The sequence below is a fragment of the Eumetopias jubatus genome, unplaced genomic scaffold, assembly GCF_037043125.1.
Source record: "Eumetopias jubatus isolate StellerSeaLion01/CBP00866 unplaced genomic scaffold, mEumJub1_p1.0 scaffold_1, whole genome shotgun sequence".
Taxonomy (NCBI): Eukaryota; Metazoa; Chordata; class Mammalia; order Carnivora; family Otariidae; genus Eumetopias; species Eumetopias jubatus.
Window position 1 is genome coordinate 169,466,620 of NW_028274807.1, and position 18,856 is coordinate 169,485,475.

At 37.0% G+C, this 18,856-nt stretch overlaps 1 protein-coding gene across 1 annotated transcript in view; it reads right to left on the reverse strand.

Moving 5' to 3' along the window:
* The window catches only part of GRM7 (glutamate metabotropic receptor 7), an 854,903-nt gene that overhangs the window by 563,349 nt on the left and 272,698 nt on the right, over positions 1–18,856 (reverse strand). Inside the window, exon 2 of the mRNA XM_028101758.2 lies at positions 17,919–18,135. Coding sequence (XP_027957559.1) covers positions 17,919–18,135 — 217 coding nt within the window. The remainder of the gene's footprint in view (positions 1–17,918; positions 18,136–18,856) is intronic.

Below are 18,856 nucleotides of genomic sequence, written 5' to 3' on the forward strand. Positions count from 1 at the left end.
AAGGATGGTCACATGGCAGAGTATTGGGAGGCTTTCTCTTAGATTCTGAGTCTGGAACATAATACTGAAGGTCTAAATGGAGTTGGAACTAATTTGTGCTGTTGGTGGTGTCCTGAAGAGACAGTTCTTTATCTCCTACTACCTGAATTTTTAGAGTAGTCTTTTTTTTCCTGTCTGTTTCAAGCTTTGTTCCTTGGTTTTTCCTCTATTTCCTTGAGAGAGCTCATAAACATTCCAAACAACCCCCCCCTTTTTTTTTCCTTAACCACCCATAGTTAGCTCATGTTGCCATGCATTTTTCCTCCTTTTTTGGTAATTCTCAAAAGTTCTGACCAAATGATTTAAACATCTAATAAGATTAAACAAATAAAAACACCACCAACAAAAGAACTTCTGAAGTAACTAGAAATTCTACTGTCCTGTCTCATGGTACCAGTTCTGCCCTTCTAGAGCTTAAGACAAGGTCAGGATATAAAACTGTATGTATTCACTTTGCTGTGAACTAATTCAGGCATTTTATACATAGAAGCTGACTTTAAGGCTGAAGTTGTTTTCTGTACACATTCAACTGTAAACAGGTTTTTATATTTTCACATTACAGATATGAGGATGATGTCCCCCTTTAAATGGAATGGATACAAGCCAGGTAGCAAATAATCATCATCAGCCAAAAGCCAGTCAAACTGGAAATCAGACAGCTCTGCAGAAGTGTTGTTTTATTATCGATTCAAGTTGCCACCAAAGCCATTACTCTAATATAGATGCAGTAATCTAAGGCTGAGTGAATTTGTTCAGAGAAAATAAGCCACTGTTAAACCTTAATTCACACTATAAGAAAATGGAAACTTTCCTTTGTTCAATAACATTAAGGGAGCACCTTGGAAAACCGTAACCCCCCCAAAAAAAAACTTGTAAAGGAGTTTATATTCAGAGGCCCTCATCTCCTGATTATTCTCTGCCCCAGGACTTCATTCTTAGCATCTGTGATCTTGACACTACTTCAACAATCTTCACCACTAATGCTTAGCCTCCAACCAGCGTCTTCTATCAGCTCTTCTGTCTTCCCAACAAGAGGTTTTATTTAGAAATTTAAAAATGTTTGCAATTTAGTATTACCTTTTGGTTGAGTGCCTTATACCAATTTAGCAAAACATAGCAAAGAATAGTAAACTATATTAAATCTGATCCAGTCCAATTCTTTAAAAAGGCAATTAGTCGGTTAGCACATATATTTTCATTACAAAATGTGCTTGTTCTATATTTTTCCTTTCCAATTTAGATTTAGTATGCCCAAGTATAACTCATATTCTGTTCTTTAAAAATATAGTTGGGGGGAGAGACATCAGCAACATGGCTGAATAAGATATCCCTTGTTGTATCTCCCTTCGGTAACAACTGGAATCTATCCACAGACAAAAGTGCTTGTGTAGGATCTGTGGAATTGTACACCATACACCAAGGGACCCAAGAGGAATATTACCCATGCATGTATTAGGCAATGGGTGTACAGACCTTGGACACTGAGCCTGCAGTGGCCTATGAACTTGATCCTCTCGGCCACGGTTCACAAGTCCTTGGAGAATACTATCTTAAGCAATCACCCACAGACAAGTGAGCTGTTGTGGTAGTTCAGGTTTCCAGTGGAGAAGTCCCAGCATATAACTGAAACCAAAAAAAAAGAATGAGTTTGGATGCTTTGGAGAGGGTTAAGGGGAAGAGTTTGACCTTACTTGCATTGCCTCTGCTTCAAGGAGGCACAATTCAGTGCCAGATGAGATCTCAGCACATGATTTTTCCCGGGAGTTAAGTAAGAGCATGGAAGTGAAGGCGTCTTCCCCAGTTATGTGGGACATTACCAAAGAGGCTCAGTTCTATCTCACCCTATCCAGAGTATGGAGTCATGAGTCGTGGGGGGTGGGAAGAGACAGAGAGAGGCAGATAAGACTCTTAGATGATATTAAAGAGACGTTGATCCTACTAACTGCATTGTGGACTCCATCAAGAAACACACCCACGAGGTGCTGGGGACACCTTGCCCACAGATCCCCTCAACTGGTCCATAGGCATCCCCAGTGCTGTGTACACCTCACGCACACACATTCCTAACCAGTGAATGGATCTCAATGCATGCTGTGAAAGGTGGCAAGCATGAGCTAGAGCTTTGGCAGACATCTAGTAAAAATGTACAGAAAGCCATCGTGAATCTGTAGGCCAGGAAGAGACCACAAACTTGAGCTTTAGCTCCACCCTTGGGAAAGCAAAAGGCAGGCTACAACCACCTCACACAGTGCACTGAAGGATCAAGAAAAGACACACAAACTTAACTGTCCTGCCACAAGAGGAAGCAAGAAACGTAAAGCAGACATATCCATAAGAAGACCGAGAAAGCTTTAGACTCCCTACCAGGAGTAAAGGAAGTAGTTTCTCTCAAGTCTGTTAGTAATGACTAGAGAGGCGACTGCTATTGCAAATTCAAAGACAGGAACACAATACTTCAAAGAACATGGAAAATCGAGGAAACAAGACACCACTAAAGAATTACAATAATCTTTCAGTAATAATCCCAAAGACACGGAGATCTACAACTTATCCAATAAAGAATTCAAAATAGCTGTTTTGAGGAAACGCAATGAGCTACAAGAAAACACAAAAGACAATTCAGTGAAATCAGGAAAACAACACACAAATAAAATGACAAGTTTAACAAAGAGACAGAAATCATAAGAAAGAGCCAAACAGAAATTCTGGAGCTAAAGAATACGATGAATGAAACAAGAAATGCAATGGAGAGCATCAATACCAGATGGCTCAAGCAAAAGAAAGAATCTATAGAGTAGTAGATAGGAACTTTGAAATTATCCAGGCTGAAGGGAACAAAGAAAAAAGCATGAAAAAGAATGAAGAAAACCTATGTGATCTAACAGATACCATCAAAAGAAGTAATTTCTGCATTATTGGAGTATCAAAGGGGGAGGAGATAGAGAAGAGGGCAGAAAGCTTATTTAAAGAAATTAATGCCTAAGAACTTCCCAAATCTGGGGAGAGACTAAGATATCCAATTTATGAAGCTCATAGGTCACCAAACAAACCCAATTTAAAGAGATCTTCCCTAAGAACCATTATAAAACTCAAGGGAACTCTCGTAAAACAATCAGCAGATTTCTCAGTAGACATCCCAAAGGCCAGGAGAAAAGGGGATGACATACTCAAAGCAATAAGAGAAAAAATTAATAATAATAAAAGAGTCAACCAAGAAAGTTTTATCCAGTAAACTTGTCCTTCAGAAATAAAGAAGAGAGAAAGACTTTGCCAGATAAACAAAAGCTGAGAGAGTTTGTCACCATTAGATTTTCCTTACAAGAATGCTGAAAGGACTTCTTCAACTGAAAATGAAGAGAAGCTGATTAGTAACAGGAAAATGTATGAAAACATACAACACACTAGTAATGGTAAGGATGTATCAAAGTCAGAATGTAATGTGCAAAGTCCAACAATGTAATGTGGTGTGTTAACCACTTAACTTGGTATAAAAGTTAAAAAAGTACTAAAAAACTATAGTTATAATAGTAGGCTAATGAATACACAATATAAAAAGAGGTAAATGTGACATCAAAAACATAAAAGGGGGGGAAACAAGAGAGTAGTTTTTGTACGCAATCAAAGTTAAGTCGTTATCAGCCTTAAACAGACTGTTATCTCTATGAGATGTTTACATAAGCCTCATTGTAGTCATAAAGCAAAAACCAATAGTAGATACACAAAAGATACCAAAAAGGAAATCAAAGCATACCACTATGGAAAACCATCAATTCACAAAGGAAGGCAGCAAGGGAGGGAGAAAGGAACAAGGGAAACTATAAAACAGCCAGAAAATAATTGATAAAATGGCATTAGTCTTTGCCTATCAATAATTAATCTTAATGTAAACAGATTAAATTATTGAGTCAAAAGGCATAGAGTGGCTCAATGGATTTAAAAAACAAACAACAAAAACAAGCAAACAAATAACAGCAAAAAAAAAAAGACCCAACTATATGCTGCCTACAAAAGACACTTCAGCTTTGAGGACATGCATAAGCTCAAAGTAAAGGGATGGAAAAAGATATTCCATGCAAATGGAAACCAAAGGACAACAGGGGTTACAATACTTATATCACACAAAATATACTTTAAGCCAAAAACTAAAACACCATGTCTCAAAGGCTATCTCGTATTAAAGTGAGGACATTTATTGGAAGAATGAGATGCTGAATGTTGGAATGGGGACATGTGGAAGACCTTGGGGCTGGGGACATTAAGTCCCTATAGTCTGATGAGTATTTTTCACTTTAGAAGTGGCCTTTTCATTCCCATCTAAGGGGATTAACTGTGTATGGGGAAAACAAAGAAAAACACAAAAGCAAAAACAAAAACCCAAAAACCTAAACAAGAGACAAAGAAGGCCATCAGATAATGATAAAGGGATCAATTCATCAAGAGACTATAATAATAATAAATATATATGCATCCAACCTCAGAGCACATGAATATATTAAGCAAATACTAACAGATCTGAAGGGAGAACTAAACATAATACAGTAATAATGGGGGACTTCAATAATCCACTTTTACCCATGGATAGGTCATCACAGAAAATCAATTAAGGAAACACTGGACTTGAACTATACTTTAAATGAAATGCACCTAAGAGACATATATAGAACATTTCTCCCAATAGCAGCAGAATACACATTTCTCTCCAGGGCACATAAAATATTCTCTAGGACAGATTGTATGATAGGTCACAAAACAAGTCTTAGAAAATTGAGGAAGATCAAACTCATACCAGGTATCTTTCACAACCATGATGTATAAAACTAGAAATCAGTAATAGGAGGAAAACTAGAAATTTCACAATATGTGAAAATTAAACAACACTCTCCTGAACAACCAATAGGTCAAAAAAGAAATCAAAAGGGAAATCAAAAAATATTTTGAAACAAATAAAAATGGAAACAAAACATACTAAAACTTATAGGATATATAGGAAAAGTAGCTCTAAGGAGAATCTATAGCAATAAATGTCTACATTTAGTAAAAAAACAAAAGACAAAAAACAAACAAAATTTAAGGCCCAAGTTAGAGGAAAGAAAGGAAGGAAATAACAAAAACTAGAGCAGGAATAAATGAAATAGCAAAAAACAAAAACAGAAAACATAGACAAAATTAAGAGCTATTTTTTGGAAAAATTTGATAAATTGTAGCTACACCTCTACATGTTCCTCTACATGTTATTTGTTTATTAAACACCGTTGCTTTTTGTATGTTGATTTTGAAAGAAAACAAATAAAGAAAACAATTGCATTCACAGTAGCATCAAAATGCATGTTCACAGATCAAAATTAATATTGTTAAAATGTCCAAAACCATGTACAGATTCAGTAAGATCCCTATCAAATATCTAGTAGCATTTTTCACAGAAGTAGAAAAAACAATCCTAAAATTCATGTGGAAGCACAAAGACCCTGAGTAGCCTAAGCACTCCTGAGAAAGAACAAAGCAGGGAGCATCATGCATCCTGATTTCAAACTATATTACAAACCTACAGTAACCAAAACAGTATGATATTGGCAGTAAAAACAGTCACATAAATCAACAAACAGAATAGAGAGCCCAGAATATAAATCCCCTCACCTATATGTTCAATTAATATTTGAAAGAGAGCCAAGAATACTCAATAGAGAAAGAATAATCTCTTCAATAAATGGTATTGGAAAATTGGATAACCAATGCAGAAGAATGAAATTAGACTCCATCTTACACCACTCACAAAATTTAACTCAAAATAGACAAATGACTTAAAGAAAAAACCGGAAGCTGTATGACTCCTAGAAGAAAACAGAGTAAATTATCCCTGATTAATCTTGGCAGGGTTCTTTCTTTGTTTTGTTTTTTGGTTCTGGTTTTTTGTTTTGTTTTGTTTCATTTTGTTTTGTTTTTTGATATGACATCCAAAAGCATAAGCAACCAAAGCAAAAATAAGTAAGTGGGACAACCTCAAATTAAAAGTTTCTGCACAGCAAAAGAAATAATCAGCAAAATGAAAAGACAAGCTACAGAATGGGAGAAGATATTTGCAAATCATATATCTAATAATAGGTTGATATCCAAAATATACAAGGAACTTCTGCAACATAATAGGAAAAACAAAAACAAAGAAAAAAGAAAAGTAAGGAAAAAAAACACTCATTAAAAAATGGGCAGAAGAACCAATAGACATTTTCCAAAGAAGACATACAGATGGCCAACAGGTACATAAAAAGATGCTCAACATCACTACTCATCAGAGGAAAGCAAATCAAAACTGCAATGAGATACCACCTCACATCTGTTGTAATGGCTGTGATCAAAATGACAAGACATATGTGTTGGTGAGAATGTGGTGAAAAGGGAACCCTGTGCACTACTGGTAGGAATGTAAATTGGTACAGCCACTACAGGAAATAGTATGGAGGCTCCTGAAAAATTTTAAAACTACAACTACCATATGATCCAGCAAATAGACTTCTGGGTATATATCCAAAGGAAATAAAATCAAGATTGAAAAGAGATGTCTGCACTCCCCTGTTCCTTGCAGTATTCACAATAGGCAAGATAAGGAAACAACCTAAGTGTCAATGGATGAATGGATAAAGAAAACTTTATATATATATAAATTATAATATATACACACACACACAGAGCTATTATTCAGTCATTATAAAGAAGGAAATGCTGCCATTTGCAACAACATGGATGGACCTTGGAGACATTATGCTAAGTGAAATAAGTCAGACAAAGAAAGACAAATACTGTATGATATTACTTATATGTGGAATCTATAAAAGCCAAACTCATAGAAACAGAGAGTAGAATGGTAGTTGCCAGAAGTTGGGAGGTATAGGTAACTAGGAGATATCAGTCAAATGGTGCAAACTTTCAGTTAGAAGATGAATTAAGTGCTAGGGATCTAAGGTACTGCATGGTGATTATAATTAACTACACTGTATTACATACTTGAATGTTGCTAAGAGTAAATCTTAAATGTCCTTACCACATGGTAATCATGTGAGGTAATAGGCGGTAATTAACCCTACTGTGGTAATTATTTTACAAAATATAAGTGTATCAAATCATCACAATGTATACTTTAAACTTTCCCAATGTTGTATGTCAACTATGACGGGGATAAAGCTGGGAAAAAATATGGTGGGAGCCCAAGAACTAAATGATGCAAACTCTTGAGAAGAAGGCAGTCTGTGAGTCTAACACAAGCCATCCCAGTTTCTACTTCCTATCTTAATTATTCACTGGTTACTGTTGAACAAAACTCCCATAAGAACAGACTGATAACAAAATTCACATTTGTTACTCAAAAGTGTGGAGAATGGAATGTGTATTAAGTGCATTACCATATACCAAGATTTTAGAAAATAACACTCATGATCCTGATATAAAACTAAGTATTAACATTTGTGCCAAAAAACTTTGACCAGAAGAATATGTAATTTCTGTACCCTCTAGTATTAAGAATTTGAAAACAACATACTTCTATATAATTAGTCATCACTCATCAAAATTTCTGTAGTTATAATTCTGACAACTTCAGCATTCCCAAGGAAATTTACCTTCTTTGGTAAGAAATATACCAGGTTTGTATGTGTAATATCGATTGTTTAATTTTTTTTTAATTTAAATCCAAAGGATCACTAACAGCCTAAGAAAAATAAACCTTTTTCGTAAGTGGACACTTTTAGTAAGCATTCTTTTATTTTTAGGCACTTCTAATACATACCTCAAATTTTTCTAAGACTTGTATCACCATCATAATGACTTTTAGTATTTACCTTGTATGTAAAAATCTATGTTGTAACTATATACTAGTTTCTCAAAGGGTCACCCAAATAGTATAGCCTGTATAAAGAGTGATGACATCCCACTGATACCTATCTAAAAAGGAGTTTGCGTGACAGTTAACATCAACTCTAAAATATTAACATAATAGAAACTACCATCTAATCATTATTGGCAGTATGTTTAAAGTGCTTATTATTTAAGATACCCAGCCAAAAGAGTAACAGGAAATGTGAAACATCAGGAATAGGCAAATTTGGAGCTACCCAAGGTCAAAGTATTTCAAGGTCTTAACGTAGTATGTGTTTAGGAAGACTACTGATCCTTCAGTTTGCCTGAGAGTGCTAATGCAACTGATGTTAAGACTTTGTAGAATTTCCTATAATCTCCTGAAAGATTTAACAGCAGGGATCCATTTGCGAAACAAAAGGAAAACAGATCCCTTTGTGCGGGTCGGGTCTCGAAGAGGCTACATTTACGCACATCGAGTTGTTCAAAATACAAAATTATTTAGGAAGGAGCTGGAGTCCAGTAAATAGATATTTTGCAAGCAACCAATAATTTAAGGTTTCTTGGACTAGAGTATTTTTTAGAACTATCCATTTGACTAATTCCAGTGCCCATCTCCTTGCCACTGTTTTGATGAATATTGAGCTTTTCTGTGTGGATTCTGTTCAAAACTCCCTCCCCTTTTACTTGCCTATCCCAGTGGAATGAAACCTCTGGCAAAGGCAACCAAAAAATAATATATTTTGGACTGTGACCACCCCCAACTTTTGGTTAGAGCACTGAAATTACTTTGGGAAATGTCTCTTCCCCACTGTGCATGGCCTTAGTGGGACTCAAAATCAAGTTTCCTATTTTCCCACAACCAAAATGTACACATGCCCAATAAGCACTTGAACTCTACATGTTTCCTTCTAGTTCTATAGGCTGTTGTTCTATTTTTTTTTTCTACTGCAATTTCTCTTTCTTGCTGACATCCATCAAAACCTATGAGATTCAAGCAGAGAGTCTCTTCCAATAAAACTTCTGTAAAGACCAAGAAAAGAAAGGCTCACCTGAAGGCTGAATGCAGCATTACTGAGTAGGGAGAATAAATCAAATCTTCTGCCTCTAAAGTTTAGTGGGTATATTATGATGTAAAAGCATGGTTACTTTCCAATGTAAACTACCGCAGAACAACAACATTCTTCTCCCCTACCCAACTGACCAAGAAATTCTATTGCTCAATAGAATCCTCTACTTTTGAGTCTCTCCTATATTTAAAGTTGAGCTATGTTCCTTTTCATTACATCTTTAACCTCAGTACCACAATCCCATGTCCTTCCACTCCTAATCATACCAAGTAGGTGACAAAAGGAGTTCACTTTATCTTCAGATCCTTTCGTATTCCTTCATGATGCTCAAGTGCAATGAAGGTAGGTAGGAGGGGTGAGAAGGAATTGCTGAGATGTCTTTTCCAGTGTCTATTCCTTCATGCAGCAAAAACACTCTGTCATCATCTATTTCTAATCTCACATCCACAATGACAGTCTGTTATTGCCTGGAAGAAACCCATCCTTTGCAATCAGGGTGATATGCATCTGAGAATCATCAGAACCAGGAAAGACTAGTTTTCTCAATAAATATGTGATGACTTTACAACGCAAAGGATGCTGACTCCCAGTCAGTTACTGTGGGACGTAGGACCAGAATGAGAAGTTTTTGGCCCAAAAGCCACAGCATTTTCTGCAACAGTTTCCATGTTGCATGGAAGAACATTTTATATCTCAGTAATTCAAGATGCATAAATTTTTTCAAAGCAATGCTATTTCTTACACCCTTTAAAAATTAAAACACCATTACATAATTTCCTTTTGGGTTTTTAATGACTCTCTATGACTCTCTCTTCCTAAAATGGCATTCATTACCCCATTTAGGTCAATCTTGTTGACCAACTAAGCATCTATTTTCTTCTAGAGTTCCCCTTTGTGGCATACCTCAATGAGACTGTTCTCATAGTTCTACTTACGTATTTCTACTCTAAGAAAGCAAAGATTATTATTATTGCCTTGTGGTTGTCACTACTGTAATTATTATTTATAACTATTATGCTAGAACAGTATCCAACACAAAGAAAGTACTCAGACATACACTGTATGAATGCAAGGCAGACCAGCAGATATTTTATGCCATCTTTTTTCCTTCTATAAAATCAGTTTATTATAAAAGATTAATGATAAGTTTAGAAAGCTAAATTGGAAAAACTTCCAACAGTTTCACTGTGCCGACTACAGCCGTTAAATCATCACCTCTTTCATTATTAAAAGACTATTTTTATTTTTTTTTAAGATTTTATTTATTTGAGAGAGCGAGAATGAGAGAGAGAGCACATGAGAGGGGGGAGGGTCAGAGGGCGAAGCAGACTCCCTGCTGTGCAGGGAGCCCGATGTGGGACTCGATCCCGGGACTCCAGGATCATGACCTGAGCCGAAGGCAGTCGCTCCAAAGGCAGTCGCTTAACCAACTGAGCCACCCAGGCGCCCTAAAAGACTATTTTTAAACGGAATGTGCATTTATTGAGACTACTCTATGTTGGACATTATCCTGGGTATAGAGTGTTGAAAGACAAATACAACATAATGCCTATCCTCAATAAACTTACATTATACTGGGAGAGGATAATTAGCCAGATTACAATAACATGCAATCAATTCTATGACAGAGTTATGCAAAAGGTATTATGGAACTTACAGAAGAAACACTCTCAATTATATTAATGAAGGTAAAAGCCAAACAACTGAAGTAAAGCTTGTCTAGATTAAGCAAAAAATAAATTGTAAATTTAAATTATTATTTTAAAGTTTTATTTATTTATTTATTTTTTTTGTTGAGAGAGAGAGCGTGCATGTGCATGTGCCCACACACAAGCAGGAAGAGAGGGACAGGAAGAGGGAGAGAATCCTAAGCAGGCTTCACACCCAGCAGGGAGCCCGATGTGGGTCTCGATCTCATGACCCTGAGCTCATGACCTGAGCCAAAATCAAAAGCCAGACACTCAACTGACTGAGCCACCCAGGTGCACCCTTAAATTATTTTTTAAATTATGCTGGACAACCCACAGAATCCCTGGGGAGGCCAGGGAACCAAAGTCAGAAACGGAGCCAAAACAAAGGATGACTAAGCTATCAGTATCAAAGCCAAAAGAGGTGCCACAGAACCAAGTTAAGTGTGGGGCACTATTGCTGCTACTCTTGGAATGGAAGTTGGAGACTGTACTACTGCTGCCAACTCATGCTGGATGCTACTCCAGCCCGAGAACATGGCTTTCAATGCGGCCACTGTCAACGATATGAGTTTTCCATTGCACCTGCTTCTCTGTACCCCCAGGTCTTGATTCACCTCTGGTGTGAATGTCCGATTAGCCAAGACTGGGTTACATGGCTATGTCTTAGCTTCAAGGGAGGTTGGGAACATGAACACCTGGCCATTTTAGCTCTACAGTGAGATGCAGGCTTGTTTTCTCCTCAAGACTTGTGCAATTGGTCATTCTCCATGAATTTATTCAGGGAAGTAGACTTCAAATGGAGTGCTGTTAAAATAGACAAATGCCTACATGGTAATCCGAAATAGGATCATGAAGGAAGAGTAAGTCAGCGATGGCTATTCCCAAGGTGTTATGTTTTGAGAAAATAAATTGGGAGTTAGCAGGCAGTCCAGGCAGAGGTATAGGATTTACAAAGGAACAGAGTATCCTGATACCTACAGAAGGTTGATTGTGGCAGGGTAAAGAGAATGTGTATGGGGCTTGAGGTGGGAATAAAAGAGAACAGGGAGAGTATGAGAATGAGACTGGTGACTGAAGCAGACACTAGATCAGAAAGGACCTATAGGCCATGCTAGGTATCTTTTACTTAATCCTCTGGGGAAAGGGAGACCAGAGACAGATAATGAAATGGCTTTCTTTCTATTTTAGAAAGATTATCATCATAGCTGAACAAATACTATAAGAGAGGGGCTAATCTGGAGGCATGGGTAGCTGTAGCTATGAATGAAGGTGAATCAAATGGGGCTCAGAAGTAAACGGTAATGATGGGATGGCTGAGGGGTCACCCTCAAGATGTGCTAAGAAATGGAGTCAGGGTTAAAATCTAAAATGCTGTGCTAACCACTGAGAATCCAAAAAATAAAATAAAAAAGATAAAGCCTCTTCTTGGGGAATTTACAGTTTGGTTTTAAGCACAACTGAAGATAAATTATATCATGGGAGTTCTTGTGATTGTATGTTTTGAAAATTAGCCGTTAAATGTTTAATTCTTGTATTTAAACTAGGACCACTGAACACTTCATTCAGGAAACAATGCAGTGAGGCTTTAAAATGCCTCTGAGTTTTCTATATTCACCATAATACAGGCAGAAACCGAAAAAAAAAAAAAAAAGGAAAAGAAAACCCTGAAATTCAACTTCGATGGAGACATTGGGAATTAAAGACATCTTGCATCACATTGCTTTAAGTTTTGTGAGAGGATCATAAGACAGAAGAAGGTAGTAGAGTCAGAGTGAGGGCAGCTGTAATAAATCACAGCAAACAGGTGTAGGATATAATTTTTTTATGACCCACAAGCCACAAAATTATATCATAAAATTATCTATCATACTTGATTCATCTACAGGCTTTGTTTTTCTAAAAGGCAAAGGAAGACATGCAATTCCTCCTTCCTTCTCTCCTTCCCTTAAATATTTATTGAATGCCTTCTATATGTCAAATACTATGGTAGATTATAGGGTCACAAGCCAAAGTCCTTGACCTCATAGAGGTTACGGTAAGGTGGGGAAGACTGACAATTTCCACACAATGGAAGAGAACATTGCATACCTGAAAGAGAGAGAAGCACAAAATCCTATAAGGAAAACAGAATCCCATAATAAGCAAATCCAACCAGCTCCTGAGATCTAAAAAAAACTTAATAGTCAATTAAGTCTCACCTAATTAATAGTCAATTAAGTCTCACCTAATTATTCAAGGAAAAATATTCTAGATTAAGATATAGTATTAAATAAAAATAAGTTCTATGGTTTATCTGACTAATAATGGTTAATTACTTTATAAGACCAATTGAAATATCTGTACTAAGTAACTGTCATGAAATACCAAAAGGAGAGTTTTAACTGTTATTTCAGGTTTTGAAAAGTTGACATCTGTCATGATACCATGGGCAGTAGCAAATCAATACTATTTGTGTCATATTGTGAAGCAGTGGTCATGGGATTCTCCTGAAAATTGGCTGGCAAATTTGAAAGTCATATGTGATGCCCTTACTCTCATAATCATTGAACCAAATTTGATTCAAAAGTCTTGAATATATTTATGTTGTATATACTATCATAAGCATTTACTTTTACCTTCACTTTAGAAAGAAGAGTCTGTATGTCTAATTTAGGCTATTTAGGTTATTATGTAGACCTGAATATTAAAGCACATTGGAAGTGAATAATTTCTCATTCCCTGTGATATTAAACAATAAATTGCTTTTGTTGATATTGCATGTGCATTCATTCAAATAAGCAGGGCAATTTATGCAAATATAACTATTTTACAAAAATCTCATCATCTAAGAAAATCATGTTACGGATCTCTCTGAACGTTCAACAAGGAGCAGCATCCATGCATATTTAAATCTCCCATGACTACATGAGAGAATTATTGAGGTTTTCTTTGACAGTTTAGAGCCTAGGCTTCCATGTTCCAAACAAATTATATGGCCTTCTAATGCAGGATGGCTCTTTTCCTCAGAGATCATTGTCTTGACTTGTTCTATCAGAGTAGGATAGAAGGATAAAGGATTGCCCATCCATGTTCTTGACTATGTGCATGGTGGATATACCTCACACTCTAGTTCTATAAGTAGAACTGCTTCAGGACTTAAGTCAAAAGTAAGGTTTGGAACTAAAGTATTCTGAAAGGGTAAAACTCTTATTACTTATTTATTTATTTGAGAGACAGAGAGAGCGTGGGGAGGTGCAGAGGAAGAGGGAGAGAGAGAATCTCAAGCAGACTCCCTGCTGAGCCACAGCACCCATGCGGGGCTTGATCCCAGGACCCTGAGATCATGACCTGAGCCGAAGTTCAAGGCTTAACTAACTGAGCCACCCAGGCACCCTGGGTGAAACTCTTAAAGACATTTATAAAAGAGAAGAACCATAATCTTCAAAATTAAACTGTTCAGAAAGAATGGAAGTAACTCCTTCAAGCCTGCCAGCAGTACACAGAAACATCAATGAGTTTATGCTCTCTCTCACTCGCATTCTCTCTCTCCCTCTCTGTCTCTCTCTCTCTCTCTCTCTCTCTCACACACACACACACACACACACACACACACACACACACTACATACATAGGGCGATGTTAATAGTTAACCTCTTTTTCTTCTTATTCTTCTTATATAATGAAAGCATATTAGCAAAAATAGCAACTCAGCTATTATATACACATGTAATTTATATGACATTATATAATTATATATAATATATAAAACTTTGTAGTTATAGCTAAAGGTAAATGTCATCTATCACTTGCACTATTTTCAAATTTTTGAAACTCAAACAATAACTCTACTAATGAACAAGGGACAGGCGAGGCTAGGTAGGGAGAGACAGGTAGGGGGCTACCTAATCAGGCTCACAGAAACCCAAATGTGGAGAAATGTTATAGACAAGATATTAACCAGAGAGAAGGAAACATAACAAATCCATGCTGTCTGTTCTAAATATAGGTGAGATATTTTCATAATATTTACTAATCCACCTTGTTTGTCTTAAATGTTATAGACAAGACATTTAATAAGTTCCCTGGTCAGTATTTTTTATAAAAGACTGACCATAAAAGCCCTCAATTCGGGACCCCTCTCACTCTAGAGAGATCCTTTCCTTTCCTTTCTGTTCTCACCTTCCCTTAGTAAACTTTCACTTCACTTCACCCTATAGTCTGAGAGATTCATTCTTTGTGAGACAAGAACCCTGCAACACTAATCTATGGAGAATGGAACTGGTGTGATGCACTAATAAGAATCTGGTACTGTTGGGTGTTAGGTGATTCCCTACCTTACTTAAGTTACTAACCTGATGAAGCAGGTATTCATCTCATTTTCTACCTGAGGAGCCTGAGACCTAAAAAGTTAAATCATGTATCAAAAGTTTTACAGCATGAAAGTACTGTGCCTGTTCCTCAAATCCCCATCCTCCTGACATCAGAGTGCTTGCTTATCTCCATGCCCCACCACCCCTTCTACACATTCACATGGATCTGGATCTTTCTTAGAGAACCAGGTTCTACAGTCCACAGACAAGAGAAAAAGTAGACCTTTAAAATTACCCTTAAAAATTCCTTAAGCATATCTACTTCCAAGAAATTCTAATAAAGCAATTTTTTTATGTTTCTGAATTAGAATATATTGGTGTTTCTTTGACTGAATATCAGAGGAAGCAGTTGGATTATTTTAGAGGTTGTGGCATATGAATATGTATCTGTCTACTAAAGTCATGCTTGGGGTAGGAAGATGCTCACATTATGAGGCCGCAGAAGTGAAAACAGCTGAAGAAGCAATACAATCATGTTTCCCACCTCAAGTTTTCTCTGAGTAATGTACACACTGGTGAGTAAAAGTCCTGCATGCCATTTAAATTGCAATATTCCTTCTTTTTTTCTTTAGGGGTGGAACAGGGGTGTTTGTTAAGCACATGAGTGAATTCAGTTATATTAACTGCACAAATGATATGGTTTCAATGAAATTTATTTGAGGTACATAATAAATATCATAATACTCATAGGAAAAGAACCAATCTTTGAGGTATTACCTGAACCCTCAATGTTTTCTTGTGATTCTGCACTGGCTTTTTAGTTACTCTCGTCCCCAAATTCAAAGGCTCTCCGACTGAAGAATCTCATACAAAATGGCTGCCAATGATACAATCTTTATTTCTGTGCTGGGTCATTTCAATGTATGTTTAACTAAAATTATGAGCTGGGAGTTCATACCATATTGCAAAGGCTTTTCCCTTCTGCAGTATCATTATATAGCAGACTCTGATATATCTTAAGTTTTTACCAAGTGACACCAGGAATAAACAACCATGTGAAACTCACCACTGACATGTCTATAAAATATAGACTTTTATAAAAGATCCAGAGCAAACATTTGTCTTGCCCCTGTCCTTTACTGAACAATCAACATGATTTTGACCTATGGACACTGTAAATTTTGTAACAAAATGGGTAGCGCTCTTTGCTTTGTCCAGTACAAAGATTCAGCATTAAATTTGAGACCCACCTGCAGCAATTACGTAGAATAAGATGGTATCTCAACTGTAACGCTGAGCTTTTTCTTACTATTTTACCCATATCTTCTCTTTATTTTTTTCTATTGGTTTTTATGCTCACATTTTAGTTTTTGTTCTAAATTGGCTTCTAGCATTTGGGTCAAAGCAAGAGTCAAAGAAACAAAGAAAGAAATAAAAATGCAGTTACCAAAACTGATAAAAGTTATTTCTTTGGAGATTCACAAAGCCAATTGTTAATGACTCCTATAAATCATAGCATGCATGACACAAGCCCAGTTTCTTTCCTAATCATAAAATTTCTGGCTGAATTATACTAAGTATGTTTCCCTTAGAAACACAGTGGCTGGGACTGTAGTAGTGAATGAGACAGACATGATCTCCTCTTAGAGTCTGGGGGACAAGACAGAAAACATCAACAACAACAAATTATACTAGCATGTGACACTGCTATGGGAGAAGACACTAAAAATACAAAGCCAAGCGAATAGACCCAAGGAAGTTTGGAGTACATTTATATAAACCTAGAAATGGCATTTAGGATGAGACCTGTCCATAATCAAGAGTTTTCTAGTCAAAGGTATGAAGGGTAAGAATATTTCAGTTAGATAGAAAAATATAAAAATGACCCAGCTCTCAAGTGAATTATTCAAATTAGAGCTAATGATAAGGGACTGAGTTAAAATCACGGGATTTACACAAGCCCTGGCTCCCCTCTTTCAGTAGCCACGTGCAGATATACCATTTATACACTAACACATTACATGTCTGGATGTATCTGTGGTCTGACAGTCAAGTATTCAAAACCCTGTCTTAAGGATTTATGACATTTTTCCTTATGAAAAGGACCTTTTTTTGTGTGTTTGCCTTAATGGTCAGCTAACTATTCCAGTCAGTAACAATTTAGATTAGATGAAATTCTTACAACCCAAACTGAGGACCTAACTTTAGCATTAAGAACTTTATAGGAATATCCAAGCATGCATTTTTTAAATACATGTTTACTGTATCCAACATTTCCCTATGGGGAAGCCTCAATATTTATTGCCAGAATTCCTAAGTGTGAAGATTATCTCATTTTTCAAAATCCGCCCAATGGAAACCAGCTGGCCAAACATTTGAACTCATTCCTTCCATTTTGAGCATAAAAGAATCTACCACAAGTGCTACTTAATTGAACTGTCTTTGTCAAAATGAAGTTCAAAAGACTATTTGTCTAAATACAGTCTACTGTCTAGATAAATTATTTAACTTTGTTTTGGATAAGTCATTCAGAGTTGTCACTGTCATTTCTCTTCAAAGCAAAGAGCCCCCATGACTAGGGTCTTGTAATTCTAAACAATTTGCACATTTTGGAGAGGGGCAGAGAGGAAGGGCATGCACACTTAGCAGCACTGCCTCAGGTTTCTGTATGCAGACTGCAATCCACACGGTTATTCACTACACATAAGTAAGATATCAAATTTAGTGCATTAGTGCGTACTCTCTTGTCTCCCTTTCGGCTACTAATACTTTAAAGGACTTCAGTTTCACACTTTTGAAAATATTCTCTTCAAAAATGGCAAAGTCTTATAAATAAAGGCTTTACCGATTTACTTAACAGCAGTAGGGAATGTGAGAGTAGGGGTATGGTGATCATCTGCAGTGTTGGTTTAACGAAGATTGGAAAGAACACTACAAGTCACAGACGCGTGAAGAGGATCATCTTGACCATTGCAATCTCTTCCTACCTGCCTCTTTGGAAATCTGCGTGAAGGATTCCACACCTTTCTCTCCGTAACTCCCTTCAGATGCAAGGGTAGACACGTAATTCCAGCCTAGGGCCTTTACAATGTCCACCATAGCTTGAGCTTGGAAGGAGTCAGGTGGGACCACACGAGAGAAGAAGTCGTAGCGCCGATCATCACTTAACTCGGGTGCCGTTGATGCATAACTGATCTGGGGGATCTGGAAAGAAAGGAAAGCACCACATGAGAGATCACACTACCAGGATGTGAGAGATTCATTTCTACTTAGGATAATTCACTCAAAATACAGGGCTTGAGCTCCAAAGAGGATATGTGTTTTAGCAAACAACACCCTGCAACAGCAAACCATCTAAACGCAACCAACTACTTTCAGACAGCACAAAAGGGTGTACTTTTATGCCTTGGCCTTTTGTTTCTTCCTCAGAGGGAATGAGGATGGCATGGGAATCACATGAGTCATGGTGGTTAGGAGAAAAGAATTTGTAAACATTCTGACAAACACTTAAAATCATGCTTTACTTCATTTTTTTTTTTTTAATGTATTTATTTGAGAGAGAGAGCAGGAGCAGGAGCAGGAGGGAAGGGCAGAGGGAGAGGGAAAAGCAGGCTCCCTGCTCAGCGGGGAGCCAGTCACGGGACTTGATCCCAGGACCCCCAGGATCATGACCTGAGCTGAAGGTAGATGCCTAATAACTGACTGAGCCACCCAGGCACCCCCATGCTTTACTTCTTAAAAGCTATTAGAAACTACCATCACCACCACCATAAAAACACAACTGCCTAACTGGAGTTTGTATAGAGATTGGTTTAGTTGTCACAGCTCATGAATATTGGGGATGTCATTAGGCATCTAACATTGTTTGCATACTGATCATCTGTGAGGAAATATCTAAGCAAGCTGCATGCATTATTTCATGTAT